Here is a 13,715-nt window from a genome sequence, read left to right as displayed (position 1 = left end):
AATACCATGTAGTTCATAAGCTCTTTAGGGCTGACCTTCCTCTAACAGGAATACTTCTGTTACTGTAAGAGCTCCTCCAATTTTTGATCTCCTGGTTAACAACGGGTCAGTCAGAAGCATTCTGAGATTGTAATCCTTACTTCTACTTAAAAAAAAAAGAGGGTGTCCTCACTTGCTTTTTAAACCAGATAAGTGAGCTGACACTTCTAGTATCTGAGTAAGGATGAAGCCAGGTTAAGACGATCTATCACTATATTTTATTCATAATGAAATTATGATTATGTTAAAAAAAAAAGAATCTTCATGTGTTTGAGATATTGACTTAAAATAATCTGGAGTGGAGGGAAGGGTCTTCCCTGGTGGCACAGTGGTTAAGAATCCGCCTGCCAACGCAGGGGACACGGGTTCCATCCCTGGTCCAGGAAGATCCCACGTGCCGCGGAGCAACTAAGCCTGTGTGCCACAACTACCAAGCCTGTGCTCTAGAGCCTGCAAGCAACAACTACTGAACCCACGTGCCACAACTACTGAAGCCCGTGCACCTAGAGCCCGTGCTCCACAACAAAAGAAGCCATTGCAATGAGAAGCTCGCACACCACAACGAAGAGTAGCCCCTGCTCACCGCAACTAGAGAAAGCTCAGGCGCACTAACAAAGACCCAATGCAGCCAAAAATTAATTAATTAGTTAATTAATTTAAATAAATAGAGTGGAGGGAGGATGAGTGAACAAGTGTAGGTAAAGATAAAAAAGACCAGCTGTGTACTGACTGTTTAAGTTTGGTACTGTTTCATTATACTTATTCTCTCTACTTTTGTAATCATGCTTGATAAAAACTTTAAAAGTACTTTATTCACAATTTCAAATTTTCAGATTCCAATCATTTTTGAAAATTTAGTATGTAACAGGAAAATCTGTAGAGCAACTCACCTGACATTTTCTGGTCTGAGTTTATCGAGAACCATCTCTATTAAATCGGGTCTAAATTCTTCCAGTAAATATTCAGCTGTGAGCACTTCTTCTAGGGGATAGTACTTTTTAAAAGGAAAAGAAAGAAATAAAATTTGCAAGCTACAATAGAGTCTAACTTATTAAAGCAAACAGATCTCTAACATGTTAAATCCTCTATTTTACACCCCCCTCTTCCCTTCAATTAAATTTTACTCCACTGGAAAAATTTCTGAATCTTTTCTCTTTCCTACCACACTTTAAACAATTTAACATTGTGTGATGATTCTGCAGTTAACCCCTAAACACACTTACATTATAGAGAACAAAATCACATTTTTTCAGGGAAAAATGTGAGTAATACCTCTAGCTAAAACTGAGTACTTGTTAATAAAGAAAATTTGATGATTAAATGCTGACACCTGTAGGATTCTTAATATAAAGTACATACATTTTAATAAACAGAATTTCTACTCAAATTTCTATGAATGAAATCAGACAAGCATTTAGAGAGTTGTTGTGTAGGAAAAATGGCTTATATTTTCAGTTAGTAAAGAAAAATAATGTAGAAGATGCTTTTTAGTACAAGCAACTTACTGATAGACTGATTCATTCATTCAACAAGTATGTAATGAATACCTACTCTGTGCCAGGCACTGTTCTAGGTGCTGCTGTGGATACAATGGTAGATAAGACAGATGATGTCCCTGCTCTCTAAGGAGCTTATATTCTAATTGGGAGGGAGGCAGACAACAAACAAACAAATACTGTCATTATAGTGATAGGTGCTATGAAGAAAGTTTTAAAAGGGGCAGGGTCATGATTGGGAGGTCAGGGAAGGTCTCTCTGAGGGAGAAACATCTGAGAGGAGACCCAAATGATAAGAAGAATCTAGTCATGGAAAAACCAGAAGTGTTCCAGGCAGAGAAAACAGCAAATGTCAGGGCCCTGAGAGGGAGGAGTAAACTCAATGCTTGAAGATTAGGCCCATAGCCAGTGTAGCTGGAGAGGAATGGAAGTGGTGTGGAATTCAGTCAGAGAGAGGCTGGGACCAGACTGCCATGTAGGTCAAGGTAAAAACTTAGATCTGTTCCAACTCTGATGGGAAACTTACTTGACACAGAGGAGTGGAACAATCTGATTTGGGTTTTCCAAAGATCACTGAGGCTGGAAAAATAAACTATGGTGGGGCAGAAGAAGGCAAACAGGGAACCCAGGTAAGAGACTATGATGGTAGTCCAGGCAAGAAATGCTGGTAGCTCATATGAGGGTGGTAGCAATGAAAATGGAGAAAAGTGGATGATTTATAGCTTTCACGTAAGTAGCACCTGACACACTGTAGAATTGAAAAATATTTAAAGCCAACAAGCAAAATGTCTATGAAATGAAAATATTACAGATGATTTTTAGGATGATGAAAATTAAGATTTAAAGAATGTCTTCACATCAAATTTTACTTGGTTGCTACGAAGTCTAAAGTTTGAGACTATACCTTCAATTTTTATCATTTGTGTGGTAATGAAAGTAATATTATTTATACAAGATCACTGAAATACTCTACATGCCAATGTATAGAGTAAAATAACAATAAACTTACATGCAATATTCCTGCAATCTTAGAGGTATAACCCCGTGGCCTCTCTTTATCTTTAAACCTAAAAGCAACAGCATTCAAGTCCTAAAGGAAAAATTAAATCAATTAGACATAAGTCACCTAGTATTTAGAAATACTTTTTTTGGGGGGGGATTGGTTTGCACTATAGACTTTCTACTCCATATTTAACTATCACACTTCCTGAAAAAATGGCTATGCTTGATTTAGGAATGTACAGAACATGAATGAAAATAACAAACACAGAATATGATTCTGTTGAAACTATTAGTCAAAGAATTAGGAAAACTGTGGAGGAAGCTTGTGAGATCCAACAGTTGCATACATGATGATTTTGCTGACCCTTTCAGAGAACTGCAGCCTGATTAGAACTTATTGTCGTAAGTTTCACAAGCAGAGATTATACCTTTAAACTTTTATCTATGTAAAGAGGTTATCTCTTATCCTAAAATACATTTCAGAGTCTTGATAGTCCTTAATTATATAGTAGATATTTTTAAAAACTCTTAAAAGAAGGCTTTAAACATTTAAAAGACAAATACCTTCTGTTTTATGCAAAAAAAAAAAAAGGCCAGGCTTTTCCATACATAAGACAATAAAATCACTTTTAAGAACACAATCATATATATAACAATTCACTGTTTCTTTGAGAGTATGCTACAAATTTTTATCACGAGATCTGAGAATGACACAGCTCATGCAACTTCAGGCCGGCAGAGAATATAGTAAACCCTGATAGATAAAAGTTCAAGAAACTGCTGACTTCTTCTGAGGGATAGAAAAGCAGTCTGATTTCTTTCCTTTTCCTTATATTTAAATTAATTCACATATATTTGTTTCTTGAAAAGTTTCCTTAAGAAAAATTTTGGTGAAACAAAAGTACCTTGCACTCTTGGAAAACCCATTCTTGAGGTCCTTCTGCACGTAACTTCTGAATGTATTGAAACATGTGCAAAATTATATCTTCAACATGTACTGGAAAAAAGGGGCACACTTAAAAACCATTCAGTCCTCGAATCCTTCAAAGCAATGAGCTCACTCCTAAGGTAAAGTCAGGTAAGTAGAAGATGGTCCCTCTTAGAGATGGAGTGAGTTCTCACCTCCCTAAGACTGGTTTTAGGGTCCCACATACATGGCCCTCCAGGATTTGGTATATGTGACTAAAGGGGCTTTGGGGTAGTAAATGAGCAAATAAAAAGTCAAGTACAATTTTACAAGTGCAACATAATGATCAGTTGTTACGGAGGGAAAATCATCCATGAAATGAAGTTACACATGAAAAATACAATGAATAAAATGGTATGAATTAAAGTGTTTATAGCTTTACAGCAAAAAACAGATCCACAGCATAAGTTAATAAAAGTAAATCATAAGCAATCAATTTTCATTCAAAAACAAAAAGGTCAATACTTACATAATCCTTCCTCAGTCAAGTCCACATTAATGATAAAAAACATAAAACCTCGGGCTCCTTCCTTTTGCCCACCAACAAGAGTATTTACCCAGCCTGTAACATTCAAAGGAAATCAACATGATCACATGTGTGTCTTCTTTTAAGACAAGGAATTAAAAAAAAAATTCATTCTGTATGCTCCCAATGGAACATACAGAATGGCTCTCTTGCAGAAAAGACTGGAAAAAAATTCAGTTCAGAAAAGCACTGAAAAGCAGTTCAGACACTGCAAAAGATTCAAGTGATTTTTTTAGTTTGGGAGCTTTCCTTGGGATGCCTCAAATCATTTCCCAAATCAAGAGTAGATGACTGTGCTTAAGTGTTATATAAAAAGAGTCTGAATGGAGAGGAACCCTGGAAATCTATTGAGTGATCCTAATACACCCTTTGGTTTGATGGATAAGAGCAGGCAAATAAATATTTCAGCACATTTCACAGAGATGGTAAAGAATACCTAATGTGAGCTTTTACTTTTTTTAACCTCTATCTTATTTAAAACATGCACTACAACACCTTTTGAAATATGTAAACTTCACAGCTCAATACTGAAGGATAAAACAAATTATGGAAAAACAAAAACCCCAAAGCAAAAAACAAAAGCGTACTAACAACCAACACCTCACTCTCATCAACCCTAAACGGTATCATCTGAAAATGTTCCTTCACATGAAAATATTTAGGAGAAATGAGAGTCAGAGTAAAAAAATATGGTGGAGGTGGGGTACTACCCTCAGAAGCTGGTGTCCAAGAGACTCACCCTTTGATTTAAGTTCTGATAACAGACTCCCAGGACCTTCATGTCCAATGAGATGACCAAGATAATGACCCGGATTTGATTTGTAGTATTTCTGAAGGTCAGGTATGGGAAATGTCACATAAAGATTCCTAATGTCCTTAATGGGTACAATTTTGTAAAGTTGCTGGGGAAAGAATAAAACAAACAAATCGCAAAAGGTTAGCTCTGCACAACTCCTGCTGAATAAAATACTTACAAACTATGAAGAATAGTGATTTTCAAAAAAAGAAAAAAAAACACCGATTTTCATGGAAAAATCCCAAATTCAGGAGAGAATCTACGGCCAGAGAAAACCATACTGACCACACAGAAATAAATGACCTGGGCTCTTTCTTAGTGGGATTTCATTACAGTTGGTATGCAGTCCATGTTTGGTCCCCTTGACCATGCAGCTCAATACTTTTGGATATTTGCCTTCTGGCACTGGATAACAGCTTCTACAGTCTGCCAAGGTTATAGCTAGCAAAACTACTTTTAACATGCAAGGATCAGAACATATTGTTATCTTTTTGGTGATACATGTCCCCAATAAATGTGAAATTGATTTGATTTGATTTTAATATAAACCAAATATTAAAAACTATATAAATAATAGAACCTCCAAAAATGTTCATGTACTTTTTGGTAAACCAGGCATATATTATGTCCATAAATTTAAAAAAGAAAAAAATACTAGAAATACATGCACTTACTTTAAGATGTTCTTCTTGGAAAGGATGTTCAGGAAATTCTGGCAATGGGACATTTTTGTTCTCCACTTCAGAAAATAACTTCACCACCAGATCAGTCAAGTCATCTAAAGATTCTACAAGAAAACAGACAATGGAAACAGAACTTAAACTAATCATAACACATGATGGGTAGTATTTTAAAAACTTAGGATTATATAAAAATATATAAAATCACTATGTTGTACACCTTAAGTTTTTTTTTTTAATAAATTTATTTATTTTTGGCTGTGTTGGGTCTTCATTACTGCACACGGGCTTTCTCTACTTGAGGCGAACGGGGGCTACTCTTCATTGCGGTGCATGGGCTTCTCATTGCAGTGGCTTCTCTTTGTTGAGGAGCATGGGCTCTAGGTGTTCAGGCTTCAGCAGTTGTGGCACACGGGCTCAGTAGTTGTGGCTTGCAGGCTCTAGAGCGCAGGCTCAGTAGTTGTGGTGCCTGGGCTTAGCTGCTCCGCGGCATGTGGGATCTTCCCAGAACAGGGATCGAACCCGTGTCCCCTGCATTGGCAGGCAGATTCTTAACCACTGTGCCACCAGGGAAGTCCCTGTATACCTTAAATTTATACAATGTTATATTTTAATTATATCTCAATAAAGCTGGGGGGGGGAAGAAAACTCCTTACGATCGCCTGAAAAATCTCAGGACTATTAAAAGGAAAACCTAGGAATTTTTTAAAAACTCCATCTGATAAAGTTGAAGCCTTCAGTAAAATCCCACCAGTGCCTATATAACTTCTGAAGCTATGCAATATTGATATTGATTATACCTCACACATATCTGCCTCCTTATAGTTTAAAAAACTGTTTTACAAATATTATCTTGCAATAAATTTCAAACAAATATTGGAAACAATAATAGAATAATGAGTGGCATTTGGAAACTGACTATTTTATCTACGATTCCCAAAAGGCACATACGAAACCACTAGCTGACAGATTATAACATTAACTTTATAAATAGACACAGTCTAAACCCATTGCTAAAAGTCAAATATTAGAGTTTTTAAGTAATTGATTTTGTGGGGGAATAGTATAAAATGGTGAGAAGAATCCTGGGTGTTGAATTCTAACCCCAACTTCACCAACCAATTATGTCAAGAGACTATTTGGACAAACTGTTTAACCACTCCAGGTTCTATAAAACACGAAAGCTGGGTAGGATGATCACAAGTCTCTTCAAGGTCTAACACTATATAATTCTGTACCATACTGTGTCAAACTCATGCAAAGATTTGTAATTGTTGACAAGATTATACAGCCACTTATGTGAAGTTCTCCTATGTTATCATCTATCTATATTTTTAATGGACAGTTGTATTTGCAAAAGCATGAGATGTTCACTGCAACACCATTTATAACAACAATAAAAACTGGAAATGACCTAAACGTCTATCAATGTGTACATGTTACGAAAAGTCTGTATACTGGAATATTATGTAGCCATTAATGAGGGAGAGGTGTGTATGTGCTGATATGAAAATATCTCAAAGCTCTATTAAGTGAAAACCACAGACTTCAGTGCCATGTAGTATAATCTCATTTAATTTTTTAACAGACACACATAAATCCAAGTATATTAACAAAATTCTACTTTTGGAAGTATAACAAAAAATTATATAAAGTGACTATCTTTGAGGAGAGGGCACAGTGGTCATAAGGTGGGATAAAGAAGAACATGCTTTCCATTTTATATCTTTCTGTATGGGATAAATTTTTTTCTGTGCACACATATTACTATTATTCTAAAAAGAAAAAAGTGGAAAAGGTTATCTTTTTATAAATAAGATAACCACTCACCTTGATTCTGCCTCCTCAAAAATAGGTTATTTATAAATGGTATAAACATTCATTACTTGTTACTGTCAGGAAGCATTTGAATTGAATAAGAAATTTCCCTTGATATTCTAGGACCCATTTTGAACTTTTCCATGAACTCTCTAAAAAGCACTTAATCACTATATGAGAATTGCCTATAGATAATATGAAGTTCTCTTTTAGGCCTATGAATGTGGGCATGTGCACTTTATTTATAAAACATATGTATTTTTACTTTAATTTTTTTGACATGTATGAAGGACCCTAAAATGTCCAGAGCCAAATAAAAGGCCAACCCATGGCTGCTTGTTATACAAGTGAACTCGGGAATGAACCGGGTATATGTGGAGCAAGAGATGTCAGAGACAACTGACATAAAGACATAAAGAGACACACAGATGGGACACGTAACTGGAAACAAGATGGGCAGTCAACAATGATTTGTCAACCTGAAGTGCTGATGACAGCGAGGCCCTTTAGAGCAAGGTTCTACTAGGGTAGGCCTTTCCTTTTAGAAGCACAAATTCACCATGTAGCTTTTTAAAGGTAAGGGAGCCGTACAATAATGCACCATCTGTCTTCACTATGAGCTACCAGAGATCAGGGAACTGAGTCCCATTCATCTTTACATTACCAGGACTTGGCAATCCTAAGGTCTCTACTTGACAGTTACCTATTTGTCAAGTGTCCAGGTAATTGGTGCTGCCACAACTAGAGGGAGGACCCCGTGGGAGAAGAGAGAAAAACTTTTCTGTCCCTTTGTGACAGAGATCCTTCCACATGGTTACTCTTCCTCTCCCCTCCTCCTGGGAGAAGGAGAGGATTATCTATTAATCCTTTACGAGATTCTGTTTCCTCCACACACCACTGTACTGTAAGGACACTTCTCCCAGACATGCCATCAAATCCACTGAGCTGAGCACAGGTCAGTCACACTGCGAGAGGGGACTGGAACAAAGAAACTGTTTGTCTCTTTCAGATGCTTGTTCTGTCATTTCCACTAAACCAAGAACACTGAGGGCAGGGTTTTCGTATGTGTCATCTGTTGTCGTTATTACTTGCCTAATAAGTGCTTATTGAAAGCATGTGTTTTATCTCAAGATGACATGGACAAAAACACAGCTTAGAAACCTACTCCCAGGACTAGGCTCTAAATACCAAGTGATATTTTTTTAACACTCTATAGATCTACCTACCTTTAGAAAGCACACAGGATTATAACATACACTTTTTATTAGCCTTACTCCTTGGACCCATTTTATATCCTTGTTCCTATTACCAAGTTAAAATATATATAGTTGTTTATTTTCTACCCACAAAAGTAACATTTGTCAATAGCAGAATACTTTGAAAAACAAAAGCAAAAAAACAAAAGTAAAAACAAAAGAAGAAAACAAAAGTCGCCCATAAGCTCATGATTATGGAATGCTGAAAGCAGCTACCATTTATAGAGCATTTCCTGTGTTGCCAGGCACTATGCACTTTTTCTGCATTATCTCTATTAAACCTCATAAAAGGTATGAGGTACCACCTCCATTTTACAAATGCAAAAACCGAAGTGCAGAGTACTGAAGTAACTTTGTTAGCTCATAGCCACTATATACTGAGTAGGTGGTGTATTAGGAATTCAAACCCAAGCTCTCAGACTCTAGAGCATGAGTTCTTAACTACTGTACCACATTATTAAATTTCTGGTATGTTTTTCTACTTTGTCTTATGTCTCCCATTTATGTCTATTAGAATTTTTTAGAAATCCCCAAATGGGATCAGATAGCACACAGAGCTTTTATAGAGTGCTTTTGTTTTCTACTTAATACAATAAGAATATTTTCCCAAGTTATGAAAACACTGTCATGAAACTATTTATTCATTCAATATTTACTTACCGAGTACTTATGATGTGTCAAGCGCTAAACCAGACAAAGCAGTGAACAAAACAGTTTCTATTCTTAAGTAACTTACATTCTGGTACAGCAGACAACAATAAAGAATATTTAATATTTCAGGTGGTGATAAATGTTTTAAAGAAAAATAAAGCAGGTGAGAGGAGAGGAAGTGGGAGAAGGAATGCTATTTTCTATAAGATGCTCTATTATATACCTATAACATCACTATTTAACCAATCTTCTGTTAACGAACATTTAGCTTGCATCTAACTTTTCACTAATAAATACTATATAGAAACATCCTTGTACACCACCTGGAACAACTCTGATTATTTCCTTAGATTGCACTTCTAGAAGTAAAAATGTACTTTTTAGGGTGATGCATCTTAAACTGTCCTCCAGAAAGTGTGGAGGAATTGCATAAATTGTATACACCACAAATACAAAAGAGCACCTCTCCTCATAATGGGTATTAGTTAAAACAAAGCCCAAACCAAAATTATGGTAATTTAATAGGGGAAACAATATCAAACTTTGTTGCTTTCTAATAGTTTTCCTAGTTTATAATCATCTGTCTTTTAATTTTTTTGAATTTTATAAGGTCAAATCTCTCAATCTTGTCCTTTATACTTCCTTCCCTTGCTATTAATTTATATTTTCTTCAGGTCTCCATTTAAAATCACCTAAGCTTCTTTTTAGAACACAGTGAGTTAAAACCAAAATTCCCCTCCACATATTCTCCAACAAGATCGTTTTCAAAAGCCTCTGAACAGATAAAAGGAAGTGTCTTATATCCTTCTTCCAATACTTTGAAAAAGCCAAAGTGGAAAACTAAGATTATCCAACACCATGAAAAAATTTTAAGGATTCTTACCTCGACCTAAAACACAAATAGCCATTAAGTTGGATGAATAATAAGTAGAATGGAATTTCAGTAGCTCTTGTCTTACATCAATGCCTTCTTGGTTTGGTCTAGTCTCTAGAGTATATTTGTTACCTGAAAGGAAGGAAAAACATTTCTAAGAAAAAGCAAAATATGCGAATTTTAAAGCCTTGCAATTATTACTGACATTGCTGTATGGTAAACTTAAAAAATGAGTCCAAACAAACACATATAATGATTAGTCAAATATGTTTGACCATAACCTGGATAAACAGGATAGTATAGTACAAACTAGTAACATTTTAATCTATAGAGAGTTTTCCCTCAAGAGCTTAAAGTGCCTTATAAAAATTATACTTCTTAAAATTCCTAAGAGATAGTAGGTATTATGAGCACTTATAAGACAAAATGAGATCCACATGGCCTCCATTCACACTTACTTTAACTTCCAGTTCCCTAGGTGCTCCACAATTAATTGAACATAGTCACTGAGGGATCTTTTTGGAACTTGCCAAGTTACTTGTGGAAAGAAATGTACTATTCTTGGCTGAAGCATTAAATTTGTGATGTGAATTCTCATTAATTTGATCTACACTGGTAAAAATAGGATGCAATGCTATTTTTGTAAGTCTCAAGCAATGTACATAGCGTACCACTATGAGATCTTATGAAATTTAATAACTAATTCAATTAGGATAAAATATGCATGTCAAAAGCAAATAGTCAAACTCTCTAAGTAGTACATTTCTAATAAAGATCTTGCCATTTAAAGGCTGGGAGGTGGAATTTCAATGATTGGTATCTCTCTAAAAATGGCATCTTGACTAGAAATACCCTAGGATCTAGTATAATAACTTTTATTATTGTTCCTGCTTATACTATTAAATGGGCTACTCTTTTTCACCTGCATAGATGAAACTATAGCAGAACATATTCTTGATGTGTTTTTTCCCCTTGGGTTATTGTAATGGCTGATGAACTGGCATTGGGAGAGTCCCCTTCACTAAACTGGGTATCTAGAGAGAGCCACCAGATGGCATTCTCAGACCCAGTCTTTAGCCACGTAGAGCTAAAGATTCTGAGCCAAGATTCATGCCCCAGAATGCTTCAATCAACAGATCTAGTGGAGTGTGCAAGAAAGAGCCCAGCAAGTACTCATTAACCTTTCTCTAGTCAGAAAGCAACCAAATGTACTCATATTCACTAGCATAGCCTGCTAATCAAGTCTCCAGGTTCTTTATCAGTCCTCTCAGTTTCACTAAAGATCCAGTTCAACTCCAGATCTGCTCTGCTATAGGGGTCCTAAAATACCCCCTCATTCTACCTGAGGAATCCAGGTGATCTAAAAAGTATTGAGGGGCCTAACTCCTCAGAAAAAAAAAGGAAAAGAAAAAAGAAAGCTTTTTGCTGGGTAATGGTTTGAAGTTCTCTCATATTAAGGTAAAGCTTGAGTATTGATGGTACCTCCCTTGTCTACTAAATGAAGGTTATAAAAAGCCTCAGTTGCAGAGAGACTAGTCCTTAGAGCTTCCTTACTCATTTATACTGCCAAGCTCAGAGTCCTACAACGTGTGCATCAATATCCACACACTGGGACACCCGAGTTTGGAGAAATTATGTTTTATTTCAACAGACTATAAATGTGATAGTGTTAGACAGAAATCAGATTTTCAGTCTAAGTGTGATATGCCTATTCACAATCTGGTCAGTATTCTGGTTAAAAAAAAATCTCAAATCAAAGTATACAAAAACCAAGATCATGGCCTCCATCTAGAACTTAAAATTCTTTCAGTTTGACTAGTTCTAGCTCATTCTGCTTTGATTTTAATGTACCTGAATATCTTACCATTCTAATCCTTACCCTTTATCTTTAGGCTCATTTTAAAACACAGAGATAAAGCAAGAACATACCCCAAATACACTAAGACATATACCACTGGCAAAATACTGACAATGCTAGAGTGAAAAGATCCAGAGGACCACAACAGAATAGTATAACACACAAAAAAATGAAGAATTCACTGTTCATATGCAACAGCATGGAGGAATTTCACAACTTTTAAGGTTGAACAAGAGAAGCCAGACAGACACAGAAGAGTACACACTGCATCATTTCATTTATATAAAGCATAAAAACAGGCTAAACTAAGATCTGAGTCATGAAAAGTCAGAACAGAGGTTATCCTTTGGTGGGTAGATAGTGACTACAAAGGGGCAGAAAGAGGTGCTGGTGATCTGTTTCTTGACTGGGTGCTGGGTCCATGGTGTACTGAGGTTTTGAAAATTCAGTGAGTTGTGCATAAATAATAGCAGTATATTCACTCAGCTGATTCTTCAAATAGCAGCAAAGTAAAAACAACAACAATTTATCAGAGCCACACACACTTTTCAGTTATTATATTTCAACAAAAAGTTAAAAGAAAAACGAGCCAAAGGAGCCACTGTCAACAGCAACCTGACCTACCTAAGGTACAAAAATCTAGTGATTCTGTATCTCTGGCCAAACTTCTAAACAGAGGCCCAATCATTTTGTTCTGAAAAGTGGCTTTTAGCCACAAATAGATACCATTCTGTGAATCTACATATTCATTTATTTGCTACCTAGATGCTTTTAGGCTTTCTAATATATGATGACACAAGGAAACTGTGGTCTGTTTGGGAACACAGCCCAGAATGGCAGTCTTGTATCCTTAGATGCTCCTGAATCAGAAAGAGGAAAAAGTTCTCCAGTATTACTCTCTTGGGGTCAGGATAGTCAGCTCTTAATACAATGACAGAAAAAACATGAATATTTGGTAAAAATGGGCCAAAGAGTCAGGCTTGTTATTAAGTTTATTAGCCCTTTCCTAACATTTTTTTAAAGCTTTTTAAAAACAAGAAGCTTAGCTATAGTGGAAATTCTCAAGAAAGTTAGTTGAGGAAATAGAAGGAAAAGCAGGACATAATGCACAGAATTCCATAATTAGTCCTTAAATTACTGAGTAGACTCTGTTACTATCAGTGCCATCAACCCCAGGTAGGGAGGTGCAGAGGAATAAGCACTGGCTTTGGTGTTGGCAGAGCTATCATCAAATCCAGGGTCAAATGTCTTCTGGCTGCATGACCTTGAACAAGTCACCCTACTTCTCTTAAGCTCAATCTGCTGTCCTGACATTGGTAGACTTATATAACACCAAATTAAAAAAAGAAAAAAGATGTACAAAAGCATAAGGCTAATATTTAACAACCAATAAACAGAATAGAAAATCTGATGACACCAAGTGTTGTGGTGATGGTGAAATGAGAACTCAGACGCTGAATGAGGGAGTGCAAACTGGATCAACCACTATAGGAAACAACTTGGCAATATCTGTTTAATCTAAAAGATGTACATATTCTAATATACAGTAAGTCCACTCCCAGAATTCCACTCCTAGAACCCTAGAGAACTGTGTACAAGGAAACATGTATAAGAATGCTTATAGCAGCAATGTTTTGTCAACAGGAAAATGGATAAAGAATAGTACATGCATTCAATAAATTTTTCAGAGAGCAGCAAAAAATAAAAAACTTATCAGAGGGGGCTTCCCTGGTGGCGCAGCGGTTAAGAATC

The 13,715-nt window shown here is 36.1% G+C and overlaps 1 protein-coding gene across 3 annotated transcripts in view; it reads right to left on the bottom strand.

Annotated features, from left to right (window-relative positions):
- Positions 1-13,715, bottom strand: part of IDE (insulin degrading enzyme) — a 109,100-nt gene that overhangs the window by 44,102 nt on the left and 51,283 nt on the right. For 2 of the 3 annotated variants that reach the window (XM_065894840.1, XM_065894841.1), the window contains exons 5-11: positions 10,115-10,237; positions 5,501-5,613; positions 4,770-4,932; positions 3,974-4,066; positions 3,443-3,534; positions 2,545-2,625; positions 930-1,033 (exon numbers count right to left, since the gene is read on the bottom strand). In XM_065894840.1, coding sequence (XP_065750912.1) covers positions 930-1,033; positions 2,545-2,625; positions 3,443-3,534; positions 3,974-4,066; positions 4,770-4,932; positions 5,501-5,613; positions 10,115-10,237 — 769 coding nt within the window. The remainder of the gene's footprint in view (positions 1-929; positions 1,034-2,544; positions 2,626-3,442; positions 3,535-3,973; positions 4,067-4,769; positions 4,933-5,500; positions 5,614-10,114; positions 10,238-13,715) is intronic. The other variant, XM_065894842.1, reaches the window with a different exon arrangement.

Source organism: Phocoena phocoena, chromosome 16 (genome assembly GCF_963924675.1).
Source record: "Phocoena phocoena chromosome 16, mPhoPho1.1, whole genome shotgun sequence".
NCBI classification, from domain to species: domain Eukaryota; kingdom Metazoa; phylum Chordata; class Mammalia; order Artiodactyla; family Phocoenidae; genus Phocoena; species Phocoena phocoena.
This window is presented reverse-complemented; position numbering and strand designations above follow the sequence as displayed.